The following is a 17,994-nucleotide window of genomic DNA, read 5'->3' on the forward strand; positions in this document are numbered from 1 at the left end:
CTGTGCCGAGCCTCAGAGCAGTTGTTGTTGCTGCATAGCTGCAATCAAAAAGCAGCTTTTATTGAATATGAAAAGATTGTATCGGATTTAGAGCCCAGATCCTGCAGACTGATCCTGAAACAGACAGACACTAGCGTCTGCAAACTGCCAGGATTCCCATCTGTCTTTGAGATGCCGCAGCAGGTTCCTGCAGATTGTCGCCACTCCCACGATGCATCTGTGGCCATGACACCTCTGACTGTTTTGCCTGTAGATTGTGGGACTGTTGCTGGTGAGGTGTCCCTGATAAAGTCCAGTATTATTTACTTATGGTCTTCTAGGTGAATATATCACTGTGTGAAGCCTTGGACACAACAGTTTCAGAGCCATTCATCTGATTCAGGTGTCTTGGAGAAGGGATGCATCTAAAAGCTGTAGGATAGAGGCTCTCCAGGACCGGACCTGGACACCCCTGGTTTAGAGCCATTATTGAAACTAATGGAAACTGAATTTTATTCGTCTTGCGGTTCATAAATCTGATGAAGTGATGACAATGACTCATACAGACACGCCAGCCAAAGGGAAGAAGCAGAAAAACATTATGCTACTGAAGAACAACTGGACAGTAAATCATGAGAAGTCCGTCTCTCATTAAATCACCTCTTCACAACAAAGCCACGCTATCATTAATTTGTTTTAGTGTGCAACGAGAAGATAAACCACAAAGCAACTTCACCCAACCAGAGAGGAATGTTGCAGCCTATAAGAGATTTTCTTTAACCAAAACAAAAAGCAACACAGAGGAAACAATCACTGGAAGGAAGGGTGAACATTAAAAATAGCCAAACTTCAGTTTAATATACAGGGGTTGGAAAATGAAACTGAAACACCTGTCATTTTAGTGTGGGAGGTTTCATGGCTAAATTGGACCAGCCTGGTAACCAGTCTTCATTGATTGCACATTGCACCAGTAAGAGCAGAGTGTGAAGGTTCAATTATCAGGGTAAGAGCACAGTTTTGTTCAAAATATTGAAATGCACACAACATTATGGGTGACATACCAGAGTTCAAAAGCGGACAAATTCTTGGTGCACGTCTTGCTGGCGCATCTGTGACCAAGACAGCAAGTCTTTGTGATGTATCAAGAGCCACGGTATCCAGGGTAATGTCAGCATACCACCAAGAAGGACGAACCACATCCAACAGGATTAACTGTGGACGCAAGAGGAAGCTGTCTGAAAGGGATGTTCGGTGCTAACCCGGATTGTATCCAAAAAACATAAAACCACGGCTGCCCAAATCACGGCAGAATTAAATGTGCACCTGAACTCTCCTGTTTCCACCAGAACTGTCCGTCGGGAGGTCCACAGGGTCAATATACACGGCAGGGCTGCTATAGCCAAACCTTTGGTCACTCATGCCAATGCCAAACGTCGGTTTCAATGGTGCAAGGAGCGCAAATCTTGGGCTGTGGACAATGTGAAACATGTATTGTTCTCTGATGAGTCCACCTTTACTGTTTTCCCCACATCCTTGAGAGTTACGGTGTGGAGAAGCCCCAAAGAAGCGTACCACCCAGACTGTTGCATGCCCAGAGTGAAGCATGGGGGTGGATCAGTGATGGTTTGGGCTGCCATATCATGGCATTCCCTTGGCCCAATACTTGTGCTAGATGGGCGCGTCACTGCCAAGGACTACCGAACCATTCTTGAGGACCATGTGGATCCAATGGTTCAAACATTGTATCCTGAAGGTGGTGCTGTGTACCAGGATGACAATGCACCAATACACACAGCAAGACTGGTGAAAGATTGGTTTGATGAACATGAAAGTGAAGTTGAACATCTCCCATGGCCTGCACAGTCACCACATCTAAATATTATTGAGCCACTTTGGGGTGTTCTGGAGGAGCGAGTCAGGAAACGTTTTCCTCCACCAGTATCACGTAGTGATCTGGCCACTATCCTGCAAGAAGAATGGCTTAAAATCCCTCTGACCACTGTGCAGGACTTGTATATGTCATTCCCAAGACGAATTGACGCTGTATTGGCCGCAAAAGGAGGCCCTACACCATACTAATAAATTATTGTGGTCTAAAACCAGGTGTTTCAGTTTCATTGTCCAACCCCTGTATATAAACAAGCAGAAAGAATTAAAGAACCAGACCTCTGTAGCATTTTAGATGCTCAGAAATCAGATCCATCCACACTTCCACCAGGAGATTAGACTGACCTGAAATGATGCTGCAACTGTTAAACTAGTCCAAATGCAATGTCTATGACTATGATGCTGCTGAGCTGAACTAAGCTGAATGAGACGGAGGGACGACAGCAAGACAGTGATGGACTCAGATATAAGAACCATCAAAGAAGTTTTAACTCGACTAAATCCTACTTTTGGTCCTGATCCGTATTCATTTCATTCACTGTGTGTATTGTTTAGTACATTGCATATAGACCCTCAGCAAGCTTTGTCAGTTTTGCCTTCATGTACCCAGAGCTGAGAGCTAATTTCAGTCCTGTAGTCCAAGTGAGGAACCCATGTAGACATTCAGAGGTCAGTGCCAGAGAAGAGACCGGGAAGATGACCCGACCAATGGCAGAGTGTCGAAATATTCCCCGTCAGCCTGCTGAGGTCCAAATCCAGTTCCTAGAGTCTGATTTCGGACCAAAGTAAGGCACTTATCAACTTAAGGTGACCAGAGCCAATTAACCTAAGGTGGTATTTTCTTTTTCTTTGTTCCAAACATTTCTTTTACTGAGCTGAACATTTTCCAGCTGGTAATAGGCACTTTTGCTCCCAGTTCTCGTCAGAACCTTTCAGTAACTTAATTTAACATTTAAAGGTACGAGTTTGATTCTCTATTGAAGTGTCGATATTGTGCTACTGAGAATAAACGTTTTTATAATGAATTTCCTCTCACTCCTGTACAATATGCAATTACACCTGATAAAGTTAAAAAAATGTGCTACTTTCATACTAATGACTGATAGATTTGGAGCAGTAAATCCTGTATTTTATTAATGAGAATGATTAGCTTTCAACTAAATAAACTTCATAGCAATTATCCTTTTGCACCCCTTATTAAATCGTACATAATAAATGTCTCGATTTGTCTTAAACAAATAGTCCCAGATGCAGAGCAGAATGATTCAGTTTAAAAATCTGGAAGAACTCTGCCATTTTCCAGCACAAACCTTCTGGAAGCCTTTGAAAAGCAGTCGGTAACTGGGACACCAACAGTTTGTGCAAAACAGGATAAATGTAAAGAGACCCTCAGAGCAGAACACCCGTCTCACTGCATCTCCGTCTCCCCGACACGTCCCCCGTGTCTTTGTCTGTCTCTGAAGGTCACTGCTGTTTATCTAAGAGTTACACAACCACCCATTGTGGAGGGAAGTGGGTCTCTCTCTCTCTCACACACACACACACACACACCAACTCTCCTGATTAATGTTACCATGGCAACAGAGAGCGCAGCATCCATCCTGCAGCTCTATACATACAGAGGTCTGCAGCATCTGATCAATCATAGCTTTCTGACCCTTGACCTGGTCAAAGCAATTGCCTGAATGTCAGAGGACATCAACAATGAGGTGGGGGACCATCAATGAGGAGGGCACTGGGCGGCATCAGTAATCTGAGGGGTGCTGCTGCAATGACTCGACTGGATTCGCTCAATGCCACCTGTGGTACAGGAACCAACACATCTTCAGACTAGAACCTTGGTTTATCAAGTAGAAAATCCAACCCAAATGTATTGGGATTACATTTAATGTACTACATTAATATGCTCACTAAGATGTTAACTGTTGTTTTTTGTTTATACATTTTTTGTTAAAGGAAAATCAACACATTAAGAGTAAAAATAAATGCATTTATTAAAGGTGGAACGGCCACATGGTACAGCTCTGCCGGTTCGGTACTGAATGACAACAGTTTTATAACCGAACCCATGCAGAATATTTGTGTGCAGAACCAAGTGCTCAATGCAACGTTCTGTAGGGTGGCTTTAAAAAGTGACACCAAAACAAACCAGAGAGGACTCCCAGCTGTCACTGAACTCTGCTGTTTGGGAACATTAAGGGTTCTCATGTAGCTACAGTGGAGAAGGAAAGGTGGACCGAACCAGAACTTTGTCAACAGCAATACGGCACTAAGCACTCAGCTCACACATCAAGCTGAATAGAAACATCACTGGTTCTGGAGAAAAATCCGCTGCCTGCAGCATTTAACCTAGGGTTGTCCAAACTCTGTCACCTAAACAGCACTCACATTACAACAATATATAATAAAAAAAATTCAAATAGAACAAATAATTGTGTTTTTTTAACCTGCTCAATAATAAACTATGCAAGCAACAAATAAAGGGGCCCTATGTTTTGTAGGAAAGTTATTTTTATTATTGTAGATGCATTCATGTTAGATCCGGAAAGGATTTGCATGTTACCCTGATGAAACAAAAAGGAATCCAATTTGCTAATTCTTTTGGGCTTGACCGGAAAAAAGAGAAAAAATGTTAATCCATTCTCAGCAATAAGAACATGATTGCTGTATTTAGTCCCTGGATAGGTGTTTTTACTATGAAATTGAACAGAATGCAAAAAGCCTGAAAATCAGTCCAGGGGCCACAAATTGCCCCCAAAAGGCTCTAGGGACTCCCCTGATTTAACCAGTCCAAAGATTGCACAGCAGATGCTACAACACATTTATGGTGCATTCAAGTACATCTGGTACACTGGGTTGTCTAAATATCAAAACAAAACTAAAGAAATTTAAACAATCTTTTGTTCTCATATGTATGAAATCTCTAAACAACAACGCTGACTATTTTCAATTGTTTTTATTGTTGTATAATCCACCGGCTATAACCACCTGAAGCGGGCCGGGAAGATTCTGGCTGATCCCTCCCACCCCGGTCACAGACTCTTTGAGACTCTCCCCTCTGGCAGGAGGCTGCGGTCCATCCGGACCAAAACCTCACGCCACAAGAACAGTTTTTTCCCATCTGCCACCAGCCTGGTTAACAAAGCCCGGAAACCACCCTGACACTCTCCCTTTCCCCCACACCCCCCCTTTTTTTGCTGACAGGACACCTGTAACTTGTAACTCTATGTGTTACATTAACGCTCAGCTTGGACTCCTGCTTTACTTGCACAATGATCACCTGCACTGTTGTATTGCTCTTGCATCTTATACTGCTCTATATTTACTCTCACTCACTTAAAACTGTGCACATATATTTATATTATATTGTAGATATGTTTATACTGTTTAATTTGTATTGTATTGCACCGACTACGCCAAAACAAATTCCTTGTATGTCCAAAAACGTACTTGGCAATAAAGCTTTTCTGATTCTGATTCTGATTCTATCCTTTATTAATTAAAAATAATCAAACTGAATCTCCAGTCAGTTCTATAGTGGCCACAATTAATCCTTTCTCTTGACTGATGTGAAATCGTATTGAATCATAATTTCTTTGTACCATTAAAACGTTCCCGTTTGCTAGTTCACTTCACATGGAGGGGACTGGGTTTCAGAAAGTTTCCATAATGTTCAAGGATAAGTAAACTAAAATGGCCAGTACAGAAATAACGTTGACAAATTAATAGCAAATAGTTAATTCTCTTGTTTTTTGGGTTACATTTGTTAGGGTTGTTTATTATGCTTTATTTTGAAGGTCTTCGGCGGAAGTTAGCTCAGTTTCTTTTCTCTGGTTTACCGGTCCGCCATTACTTGGTAAAAATATCTTCCTTACTGGAGTTTAATTGCTGTTGTCAACTCCAATATAAATGATTGTCCTTCCATTTAGCTTCCAGGTCAGATTGGGAACAAGGTATGAGTTGTTGGTTTTATTTTATTTGCTGTTCAAACAAATTTGTAGGACATGTTGATCTGTGATGTTAACTAGTCATTCAGACGCCTGTGGTTACGAGCCTTGTCTTATTTTCTTTTTCTAGCTTTTACGTTGTTTTGTGAAGACATGGATCACATTAAAGGAACTTTATAAAACATCAGTACGCTTCACCTTAATTTCTGACTGGAGATAGCTACACTAACGACACCTTACCTAAGACACGCTTTACCATTTCTTTTTTAGCATTTATTTATAAAGAACTGTGTGACATGTCACCTGTAGGCCGCCCAAGTCTTTAGTCAACACTAGAGGTGCACCAATTGCAGTTTTATGGCCGATCACCGATCTTTAAAAAGCCTGACCTGCCAATTCCACTTTCTTCATAACTGACACTGTCAGGTGTCATAAGGTCACAACACACCTTCAATGTTCCAATCTTATGTAGTCAACAGTTGTGAACCGCGAACATGCAGACGTGACCTGGTGGGTGGGTCAGGGGACAGTGGGTGATTTTCAGACCTTTCAGGTCTTAACTTATCCACCGGTCACGCAAAATTAAGGAAATCGGGGCCGATTGACCAGCCATCCGATCAATCGGTGTACCCCTAGTCAACACACATCTCTCCGTGCTGATGATCTTTGTCTGGTGGAGCTATGCTAAACTGTATCCTCTCTGTTCTGACATCCCTCATTGATAATTCGTTGCTCTGTTGTTCTCCTGCTTCATAAACCAAGTACTTTGCTTAGCAGCATTTGCCCTTGATGCACAGAGAAACACTTCATCCACACGTCGATTTAGCCTGCATAAAACAGCTGAACTGATGAAGCCAAACACCAACTTGGATATCTGAAATCAACTAATGGGAGCAGACAGGGCTTCCACCATTAATCAGAATCAGCTTTATTGCCAAGTTCGTACATACAAACAAGGAATTTGACTCCGATACACTTTGCTCTCTGGGTTTTTAAATATATTTATGCATATATCTTTATGTCTGTAAATACACATATATACAAAGGTGCATTTGCAACATTTGTATGCTGTTGTTTTGTACTCTATTGAATGTTCAACAGAGAAACAGCCTGGGGGAAGAAACTGTCTCTGTGGCGGCTGGTTTTAGTGAACAGTGCTCTGTAGCGCCACCTGAAGGTAAAACTCTGAACAGTTTATGTGCAGGGTGTGTGGGGTCTGCAGAGATTTTAGCAGCTCTTTTCCTGACCCTTGACCTGTATAAGTCCTGGATGGAGGGAAGGTCAGCCCTGATTATTCTCTGTAGTTCTGATTATTCGTTGCAGTCTGGACCTGTCCTGTTTTGTGGATGATCCAAACCACACTGAGATAGATGAAGACAGGACAGATTGGATGATGGCAGTGGAGAAGATGACCAGCAGCTGCTGTGGAAGGTTGAACTTCTTGAGTTGCCTCAGGAAGTACAGTCTCTGCTGGGCCTTCTTCTGAACAGTGTCTATGTGTGAAGACCATCTCAGGTCCTCAGAGATGGTGGTTCCTAAGAACCTGAAGTGGTCCACGGCCGATACAGTGTTGTTGAGGATGGTGGGGGGTGTATTGGGGTGGTGTTCTCTGAAAGTCCACCACCATTTCCAGTCTTGAGTGGGTTCAGTTCAAGGTAGTTCTGACCGCACCAGTGTACCAGCCGATCCACCTGCTGTCTGTATGCAGACTCATCACCGTCCTGGATCAGTCCAATGACAGTGGTGTCGTCTGCAAACTTCAGGAGTTTCACGGACGAGTCCGATGAGGTGCAGTCATTTGTGTACAGAGAGAAGAGGAGTGGGGATAGAACACACCCCTGTGGGGCACCAGTACTTATTGATCTGGATCAGCTTCAAACTACCAGTTTGTCAAGTGACTGAGGCAAAAAATTTATCTTTTTACAAAACGGAACCATCAAGGTTCAGTAAAAATAGGAAATATCACCACCCTCCCCTAGAAATACCTCATACAGTAAAACTATAAATACTCAGACCTGAAGACAAATCACTCACCATTGTAATCACATATTCATTGGGTACAACACGCCAGCCAAAGTTATCCGGTTCCACATCCTGATGCAGCTGTTCCAGCAGGTCCAGGCTCCGCCGGGCGCTGAGCTCCTGCTGAAGCCGAGACTCGTGCCGGGCAGCCCAGGCAGGGTTCTGGTGGTGGCGCTGGTGGTGGCGATGGAGGTGGGAGCGGGACTCTGGCAGCTTGTTCGCATCTCTCTGAGGGTACAGAGATGGAGGGAGGTGACCCGGATGGTGGGTAGGGAAGGGCCCTCCAGCAGAACACTCTGAGAAGAAAATAATAATTAATTCTGTAAGTTCTGGTTCTTCCAGCTCTGCGTTTGATTATTAAAGCAGATTTAACAAGAATCAGTCAGACTTTAATTAAAAGGCGGCTTTCGGCCACAACAAAAAGGAAATAAGGAGCTAAACATAACTAAGCGTGGAAAAACAAATAAAAATGAAGAGAAATGTGCAGCTGAGGTGAGGTTCAGGAAACAATCAGCATTAAGGATGATGATGAAAATAAACTTAGACCTAAAATTCAATGAAACATAACAATACTAATATCCTGATGAAAGTGGTAAAACTAGGATAAAAAAATAATATATAAATACGTTTCAAAAATGTCATAATATAAATAAAGATTACTAAAAGTTACACAAATTACCAAATATTACATTTAATTTCAACAACAGGTAAAAACATACATTAAAACATGCAGTAAAACTTAACCAATCAGCATCCTAAAATATATTTTCAATCGGTATAAAATTAAACTACAGATATCATGACCTTTAAATCAAATTCAGAATAAATTATCTTAATTACTAAGAGATAAAAATATATAATAAAAATATAATAAAAATATGAATTAGTGTGATCCGTTATTGTGTTGCTAGTTTGCTTGGAATGCGGCCCAAAGTAGTCTGTCGGAGCCCTCCACCCTCCCAACACCGGGGTGCTTCGCCTTTAGGCGACATGGCCGTGATAAACTGCTTCGGTGATTAAATAATTCACCCTTGCAAAGCAAGCAGATCACTTTGTTTTGTCCAAAGCACCATCTTGTAACAATTAAAAATGAAACTGTCAATTGTCTTTCTGTTTTTCCATCGCTGGCTTCTCCGAACAAATAAAAATGTATACATAAATGCGAAGGGCCTGCTTTTCAAAATAATGGTTGCGTTCATATATATATATATATATATATATATATATATATATATATATATATAAAGTCTTTGAGAAGCAAAGATGTTCAGAGGATCTCTAGATTAACACCAAATGTGTTGGAATATCATTAAACTCAATGAAAACAGTGTTCCTGGAATAAGGACTGGAAGAGAATCACAGATTGAAACCTCTGCTGTGCAAATATTTCAGGTCTTTATTTCTTGTAGTTTTGATGATTATGACTCACAGATAATGAATCACTTGATAAAACAGTTAAGTCATATTCCTGGTCACAATAAATCAAACAAAAAGAGCATTTCCAGTGCAGAAACCTTTTCCAGTACCTGCAACATTTTGAGAAGGAAATTCAGATCAAAATGATGTTTTAGGATTTTTAGGCACAAATAAAAACAATGACGACATTGTTTCTGTATTTAGCTCTTTTATCCAAAGGAACTTACAAATTAGGATAAAACAATGCAGTTAATATCAAAGCTAACAGAGCTGCTTGGGGCAGGTTGATGATTTTTATCTGTGTTGATTTGTCAGACAGTCTGAGATTCACTCTGTGGCCGTGGTCGTCAGGTGGCAATGTCAGGAAGCGCTGGGTATCGTCAGCATAGCAGCAGAAAGAGATCCGTGTGATCAGATGATCAGGCCCAGTGAGGTGGTGTATATGACAAAGAGTAGAGGTCACAGTACTGTGCCTTGGGGGACCCCTCTGGCAAGTAGTTGTGCTGCAGAACAGTAACTAATCCCGGGTACGTTAAATGACCGACCAGGGAGGTACAAGTCAAACTAGCAGTGTGTCCTCCTGGAGATGCTCACGCTGGACATAACGTGGTTGATTGTGTCAAATGCAGTTGAGAAGTCGATCAGGATAAGAACTGAGGACATGGAAGTCGCTAGGGCTTCTGTTTAGACCCATTTCAGTGGAGGGGTCACATTCGAACTCCCAGTGGTTAAGGTCAAGGAGGTTATTTTGTCTTCTGTGACCCGTTTGAAGACCACCCTTTCAATGAGCGCTCTTCAAGCAGGTCACACATGTGCGTACGTGGTTTATGTTCCTTTGGGAAACATCTCTCAGGCTTTAAATATTTAAAATCTTTGAGTGTTGCAAGATTCCGCTAATTTTGAAGTGATTATAATTCTGTTTTAGAGTGTAAATGCTGTGAAATAGACAGACGTTATGGTCTCCTCTGATCTACTCTAGGTAAATTATAGAGTCTGAACACTGTGACATAATAACCAGTTATAGTTTTAGAGGGTGAAAATCATAGCTTTCATTCTCGACAGACTAATGGCTGAGCAAGACATTAGTCAACACTCCTGGAGTAGGAAGAGTGACCTTCTCAGCGTCACCATACGTAGCTCATACAGCCCGGTATGGATCCCACAATGGCAACAGACACAAATAGGGTAAAATGCGACATCCAGTAGTTCAAGTTATCCATATATGATAGAGTGCCAGCGCTTAACTTGGCAAAGTGTCACAAAATGTCTAACAATATATTTATCTCGGACATACAACACCAAGCAGATTCCAGACTTTTCAAGACTGTGTAGAAACCCTGTTTTAACGATCTGTGGTGGATTTCTCTGTTTAATTAACTAAAATAACAACATGGCATCTCAACCTATTTTAAAGGTGATGTTATACAGGTCCTTCTCAAAATATTAGCATATTGTGATAAAGTTCATTATTTTCCATAATGTCATGATGAAAATTTAACATTCATATATTTTAGATTCATTGCACACTAACTGAAATATTTCAGGTCTTTTATTGTCTTAATACGGATGATTTTGGCATACAGCTCATGAAAACCCAAAATTCATATCTCACAAAATTAGCATATTTCATCCGACCAATAAAAGAAAAGTGTTTTTAATACAAAAAACGTCAACCTTCAAATAATCATGTACAGTTATGCACTCAATACTTGGTCGGGAATCCTTTTGCAGAAATGACTGCTTCAATGCGGCGTGGCATGGAGGCAATCAGCCTGTGGCACTGCTGAGGTCTTATGGAGGCCCAGGATGCTTCGATAGCGGCCTTTAGCTCATCCAGAGTGTTGGGTCTTGAATCTCTCAACGTTCTCTTCACAATATCCCACAGATTCTCTATGGGGTTCAGGTCAGGAGAGTTGGCAGGCCAATTGAACACAGTGATACCATGGTCAGTAAACCATTTACCAGTGGTTTTGGCACTGTGAGCAGGTGCCAGGTCGTGCTGAAAAATGAAATCTTCATCTCCATAAAGCTTTTCAGCAGATGGAAGCATGAAGTGCTCCAAAATCTCCTGATAGCTAGCTGCATTGACCCTGCCCTTGATAAAACACAGTGGGCCAACACCAGCAGCTGACACGGCACCCCAGACCATCACTGACTGTGGGTACTTGACACTGGACTTCTGGCATTTTGGCATTTCCTTCTCCCCAGTCTTCCTCCAGACTCTGGCACCTTGATTTCCGAATGACATGCAGAATTTGCTTTCATCCAAAAAAAGTACTTTGGACCACTGAGCAACAGTCCAGTGCTGCTTCTCTGTAGCCCAGGTCAGGCGCTTCTGCCACTGTTTCTGGTTCAAAAGTGGCTTGACCTGGGGAATGCGGCACCTGTAGCCCATTTCCTGCACACGCCTGTGCACGGTGGCTCTGGATGTTTCTACTCCAGACTCAGTCCACTGCTTCCGCAGGTCCCCCAAGGTCTGGAATCGGCCCTTCTCCACAATCTTCCTCAGGGTCCGGTCACCTCTTCTCGTTGTGCAGCATTTTCTGCCACACTTTTTCCTTCCCTCAGACTTCCCACTGAGGTGCCTTGATACAGCACTCTGGGAACAGCCTATTCGTTCAGAAATGTCTTTCTGTGTCTTACCCTCTTGCTTGAGGGTGTCAATAGTGGCCTTCTGGACAGCAGTCAGGTCGGCAGTCTTACCCATGATTGGGGTTTTGAGTGATGAACCAGGCTGGGAGTTTTAAAGGCCTCAGGAATCTTTTGCAGGTGTTTAGAGTTAACTCGTTGATTCAGATGATTAGGTTCATAGCTCGTTTAGAGACCCTTTTAATGATATGCTAATTTTGTGAGATATGAATTTTGGGTTTTCATGAGCTGTATGCCAAAATCATCCATATTAAGACAATAAAAGACCTGAAATATTTCAGTTAGTGTGCAATGAATCTAAAATATATGAATGTTAAATTTTCATCATGACATTATGGAAAATAATGAACTTTATCACCATATGCTAATATTTTGAGAAGGACCTGTATGCACAAAATCCTTCATTAAAAAGAAGGCTGGATCCGTCAGAAATAAGAAATATTTGCATCTGCAAAGTTTGACAAGCAGGAATAGATGGACAGCAAGAAATGATGTAAAACAAATAAAACAAAAATTAAATAATTTGGGTCCAAACTGTCAGAAATTACATGAAAGCCAAATGAATTCAAAAGAGTAGTTTTCCCTGATTGTAAAAACTGCTGAAACCTGCGTTTAAGAACAACAGATCTCCTCTGAGATGCTGTGAACCTGACTCAGCTTTCTCCATCCCCTCCTCACTTCTTTTCTCCCTAACGACAGCGTCCCGGTTGCTATGCAGGATGCTGAGCTGAGCTCTTATTGGACAGGGGTCATCATGCCTCTGTTGAAGCTGGAAGAAAATTACAAGACAAAGCAGAGCAGGAAAGAAATCCTTTATCCGATCTGTTTGTGCAGACAAATATGCAGGACCATTTCCTTTTTTTAAGCTTTTACAAATATGGTTTGGGATGTGCTACCATCACACAGATAAAATAATTAATCTGCTTTCAAATATCAGCACAAATGCAAAGAAAAGGCAGACCGGTCCTGTGTTTAAAAATAAAGCTCAGAGTGTTTTGTGTAGAAAATGCTGGAAGCTCAGTCCGTTTCTCTCGTGTAATCAGCATCACAGCTGCTCCCTCACAGCTGAATCATCAATCACAAGAACCATAATTTGGCTCTCAGCTCCCCTGTCAAAGCAACCTGCTGACCACGACAGACTGATCAAATGTTCTCCATCTAATCAGCTAAATCGTTCCAAAAGAACCCCCCCACTGTGACGAAGACAACACCGATGAAATAAACACTCTGAACCAAGACTGCACCAAATGATAAATACATGTCAGCTATTTTTCTCTGGATGACAAACCTGAAGACTTTAATTAACAGCTGATTTACTGCAGGAATCAGTCATCGTCAGACAGCCAAAATCATTTTCAGGATAAGAACAACACAAACTCGTCTTAAAGATCAGGTTCATTGAATGCTAAAGCTCACAGAATATGGCAGGGACATTTTAATGAAGTAAAACAATAAAAAAAAGAGCAAAAGGCAGGAAATGTTGGTTAATCATATCGTCGTCATAATATTCAGCAACAGAATTGCTTTTAAATGTCCTGATATTGTGTAGCTCTTGTAGAAAAGGATGTTTTCACCATTAAAAAAGTATCTTAGTTTGCAGATAAATTCTAAATTTAAGATCAAATGAACTCAAGATTGTTTTTTCCTTTACACATGGTTTGGTTCAAGCAGCATCAAATCAGGTGATTTTTGAAAAATATACTATGACTGTAATAGACTTGGTTAATTCAAAATATTTCTACTAATTTTCAGGAAAATCTGACCAAAGTTTGACATTCTTCCCGAGCAATAAATGATATTCTGGGGATGTTTCATTTATGAACAGGGATAATAAGCTCTTTAGGGGGGACGGTGCGTAGCTAGTCGTATATTCACAAATCCAGCCTTTGAAGCAGAAACAGAGCCGCAGACTCACTGATAGTAACACACCTCCACTAAACTGCTCGCCAACATTTACGACAAAACTTCTTTATTTTTTTTTTTTTGTCTAATGAGCTCAAACATGCAATAAACTCAAGATAGTTCAGAGAATGTCTCCTGATAGAGAGAACAGGCTCCTACTGCTTTTTAAAATGTCTGATTGCTTTAAAGTTCCTTTAAAAGCATCTCTACAGAGACTTCCATTTAAAGTAAACTGGTTTCAGTCTGGATTTAGGTGTAAAGGGGAACAGTAGTACTTAAAACCACCGTCTTCGGTATATAAACTGTCTTGTTTTTGGTTTTTTTCACTACGCTGTTTTTCTTTGATCGGGTTCGGAGCTTGGACTAATACCATGTTTCCCACTAACAAACAGACAGAACCCAACGCTGAAACCTTAAAAAAAGCCTAACTGGAGACTTGGGCACAATTAAAGTTGTCGGGTTGCAATTCTGTATTTCAAACAGTTGGTCCATTTTTTTTTTTTTTTTATGTCAAATTTGTAAATTATTTAGCTTTTCTTTTTTATTCCTCTTGAAAATATTCAGAAACACTCTATAAAAGGCACCGCTACTAATCCAGACAAGTAAGCTCATTCTCTAAAAAGGAAAACCAGCTTCCGCCAAAACCGTCTGGGTTTTTCTGGATTTGCATTAATGCAACCATTATGATTAACATCTAATCACTGAGGTTCATGTAAAGCTGTTTGAGTTACAGTTAGGCTCTGGGTTTATGAAGACTACATGTGAAGGTCTACTTTGACCTATATTCAGTTTAAGGCATTCAAACAGGAACTGCATCACTGAATAGCCCCTGGAGACGCAGTGGGAATGCTGGCATCTTCTGCAGCTGACTCAAAAACCGCTCCAAGCTAAAAATACTACATCTGATTCTCCTTTCTGCTTAACTGATGTATCTGGTATGCATTAAGACAAAGAAATAAAACAGTTTTCTCTTTGGAATCTGAGAAAAATATAATGTTGACTTCAGAATGGAAACATTTTTTTTTTTACAAATGTCACAATTAAACATTTGGGAAATGTTTTAGCCTTTTTGAAGCATTTTATTGAAAACTGTGAATTGCCTATCAGGAATGCTACTTCCTCACACTAAACCACAGACAACATATCCCATCTGCAACATATAAATATCCATCATAAAACACATCTGACCATCTAAAGTAAGCTTTATAGAGATGTAACTGACTCTTTATCAAATGAACACATATCAGCTGCATATTTGATTATTTTTGGGAAGGTTGTGGAAAAAAACAATTTATCTGGCAATATGTTGTGTTAATGCTGTGTGTGTTTGTGGACTGAGACAGCATCCAGTCAGCAGACGCTTACCTGGGATCAGCAGCTGTGTCCAAATTAAACACAACCAGAAAAACATGGTGAGGAAGCCTCCCTCTTCTTCTCTGCTGCAGCGGATCATGCTGCCTTTCTGTGGGTCACAATGAAACAAACCGTCTCTCAGAAGCTCCGCTGTCAAGGAACATCAAGGACAGCAGAAGGGCTTGTTTTCGCTAAAGCAGCTGTCAGTAGCAGAGATCCACTCGTCTTCTTCCACCGCCGGGTCTCCTACCGCTCGTTCCCCGCCTTGCAGTCCCCTGCAGCGGCCTGAGAGAAGGAGGGACAGCCGGTCTGAGGTGGTGGTGGAAGCGGTGGCTGCTGTGAACTGAGACGGGTTATTTCCATCCGAGTCTGGGAGATAATGAGGAAAGATGACGCTCAGGTGGAGGCTGGCCAAGGGAGAGAGGGAAGAGGAGGACGGGGAGGAGAAATGTTCAATAATAATAATTTTTGGGGGTTAGCAAAAATGTTAAGAAATAATTTTTAACCAATTAATTAAATCAGTAAACATTCAATTATGATTAAAATAATGGTCACCCGTTAACCACTAATAATCCCGATAAAATAGACTGAGTTAAAAAAAAAATAAAAACCGTGAAAGCACCAGCACTAACAGGCCAGTATTTTACCAAGTAATAAATAAACCTTAAATTTACTGAACTAATTAAAGTGTAACGACTCCAACTCACTGAGTCTTACCATTTCAGCTATTAGCTTCATGTTAGCTTCATGCTAAACTCGCGCTGCCTCCGTGATAAAACCAAACCGTCCTTCAAAAATGTAATCGTTTAAAACTCAGATTTTCGGATTTTCGTTTAAAAAACACATCAGCTTTTAGTTTTATCGGTAAAGTGAGAAATAAAGAGGGTTTTTTTCTTCTTCGCTTCTTGTCGTTGTCGAAAAAAAACATGGCTGCCGGTGCAACAATGTTAGCTAACCCTGAGGTTTGGAAACCAGAATAAAATCAACCCAGCAGTTACGTTCAGCTAAGGAAATAAAACAATTTTGGTCGAAAATCACATTTTCCAAGTTTTACTTGTTAAAGGAGAAAAATAATTTATTGACAGTAAAATATTTAAGCATACAACTCATTGTTTATGCTTAGGTAACTGAGTGGTTAAAGGTGGAAAAACTACAAATATCAACCAAATCACACAAGAATAACAAGTGTTGAAGCCGTCTCTGCTTCCCCGGGTCCGTTGATTTGGGTACAGGTTTCAAAGAGTGAAATAAACACAAGTACAATCTACTTTATGTTCGCCTCTGCAGAGTGAGAGATGGAGACTCCAGCCAAGTATCTGCGAGCCCAACTCTGATCAACTCTTGCTTCCAGCTAGTTTTATTCAGTCTCAAGGGTGTCTTCAACATATACATATATCATGGCACACATGTATAACATAACATAACAATCCAAATAAGGAATACTTCTGATTGTAACATCCTCCCCTGTCTCTGGCCTTCCTTGTCCTCTTCTAATTTATGACCTTGCACTCTCTATGCTCCTCACTCCCTCGGCCCTTTCTATGCTTCACACATTGCAGTTACACACATAGATAAGTCATATTACATACATAGATATTTTATATTCTACACAAGTAAAAGTTCAAACTTTTTTGTCCCTCATTCTAGAAAGTAAAATTCATATATAGATTCATCCTACATAGAGTAACCATATTTCTAGTCTTTATTACTTGTAATTTTGATGATTATGACTTACAGATAATAAAAACCAAATATTCAATGTCTCAGAAAATGAGAATTTTAAATAAGATCAATAAAAAAATTATATTTTAAACAGAAACGTGAGGCTTCTGGAAAGTATGTTAATTTCTAAGAACTCAATACTTGGTCTGGGCTCCTTTTGTATAAAATACTACATCAAGGCTGATCTCCAATGCGTGGCCTGGAAGAGATCAGCCTCTGGTTCTGCTGTGGTGTTCAGGAAGCCCAGGTTTCTTTAATAGTGGTCTTCAGGTCATCTGCATTGCTGGTTCTGGTGTCTCTAGTCTTCCTCTTGAGAATACTCCATAGATTCTCTATGGGCTTCTGGTCAGGCCAGTTTGCTGATCAATCAAGCACACTAACACTATGGTCATTGGTCCCAATGGCAGTGTGGACCGGTACCAAGTCCTGCTAGAAAATTAAATTAACATCACCACAAAGCTTGTCAGCAGAAGGAACACTTCCTGGTAGATGGCCACATTGACTGTGAAGTTTAACAAAACCAAGTGGACCAACACCAGCAGGTGACACATGACAGCCCAACCATCAGTGACTTCAAGCAATGGGGATTCTGTACCTCAGTTTCATTTTCTGAAATGTGTGGAAAAAACTTTTTCACTATATTTTTATAAATTTATTTTTTTAATTGGACCTGTTTTGTTGCTCACCTATTCATATTCAGTTTTAGATATTTTTGTTCAGCATTTTTAATTTCCTAATCCTTGTCTTATTTCTACTCCTAAGTTGCCCCTATGAGCTATCAAACACATACTAGTCACCACCTTTTCATTAAGTGCTAATCCTACACAAAGTTTAAAAGAGTACTGAAGAAATGTTCTGGTAAAAAAAGACTATTAATTAAGAAAGAACATAAAGTTCATCAGTTTTACAGACAAGCTTAGGAATATAAGAATTAAACTCAGTTGTTAAACCAATGGGCTGAATACAGTTTAGGTGATGTAGGTATGCCACAAATGCTGGGTGGTAAAGGTCCTATTATAAGGGGGTCTAGCGGTCACAGTGGGAATTACACATGATTCATGCAACAGCAAGTGCGCCATTGTGGAGAATTGTAGAAATTGCAAATTGTGTGCATATA

General features: G+C 40.6%; 1 protein-coding gene across 2 annotated transcripts in view; it reads right to left on the reverse strand.

Moving 5' to 3' along the window:
• The window catches only part of ptprr (protein tyrosine phosphatase receptor type R), a 54,504-nt gene extending 38,418 nt beyond the window's left edge, over positions 1-16,086 (reverse strand). For both annotated transcript variants that reach the window (XR_007042077.1, XM_047389984.1), the window contains exons 1-3: positions 15,873-16,086; positions 15,168-15,562; positions 7,848-8,131 (exon numbers count right to left, since the gene is read on the reverse strand). Coding sequence is in view for 1 of the 2 variants with exons in the window: in XM_047389984.1 (XP_047245940.1) it covers positions 7,848-8,131; positions 15,168-15,255 (372 nt within the window). In the remaining variant the exon portion in view is untranslated. The remainder of the gene's footprint in view (positions 1-7,847; positions 8,132-15,167; positions 15,563-15,872) is intronic.
• Between the last annotated feature and the right edge of the window lie 1,908 nt (positions 16,087-17,994).

The sequence above is a fragment of the Girardinichthys multiradiatus genome, chromosome 17, assembly GCF_021462225.1.
Source record: "Girardinichthys multiradiatus isolate DD_20200921_A chromosome 17, DD_fGirMul_XY1, whole genome shotgun sequence".
NCBI classification, from domain to species: domain Eukaryota; kingdom Metazoa; phylum Chordata; class Actinopteri; order Cyprinodontiformes; family Goodeidae; genus Girardinichthys; species Girardinichthys multiradiatus.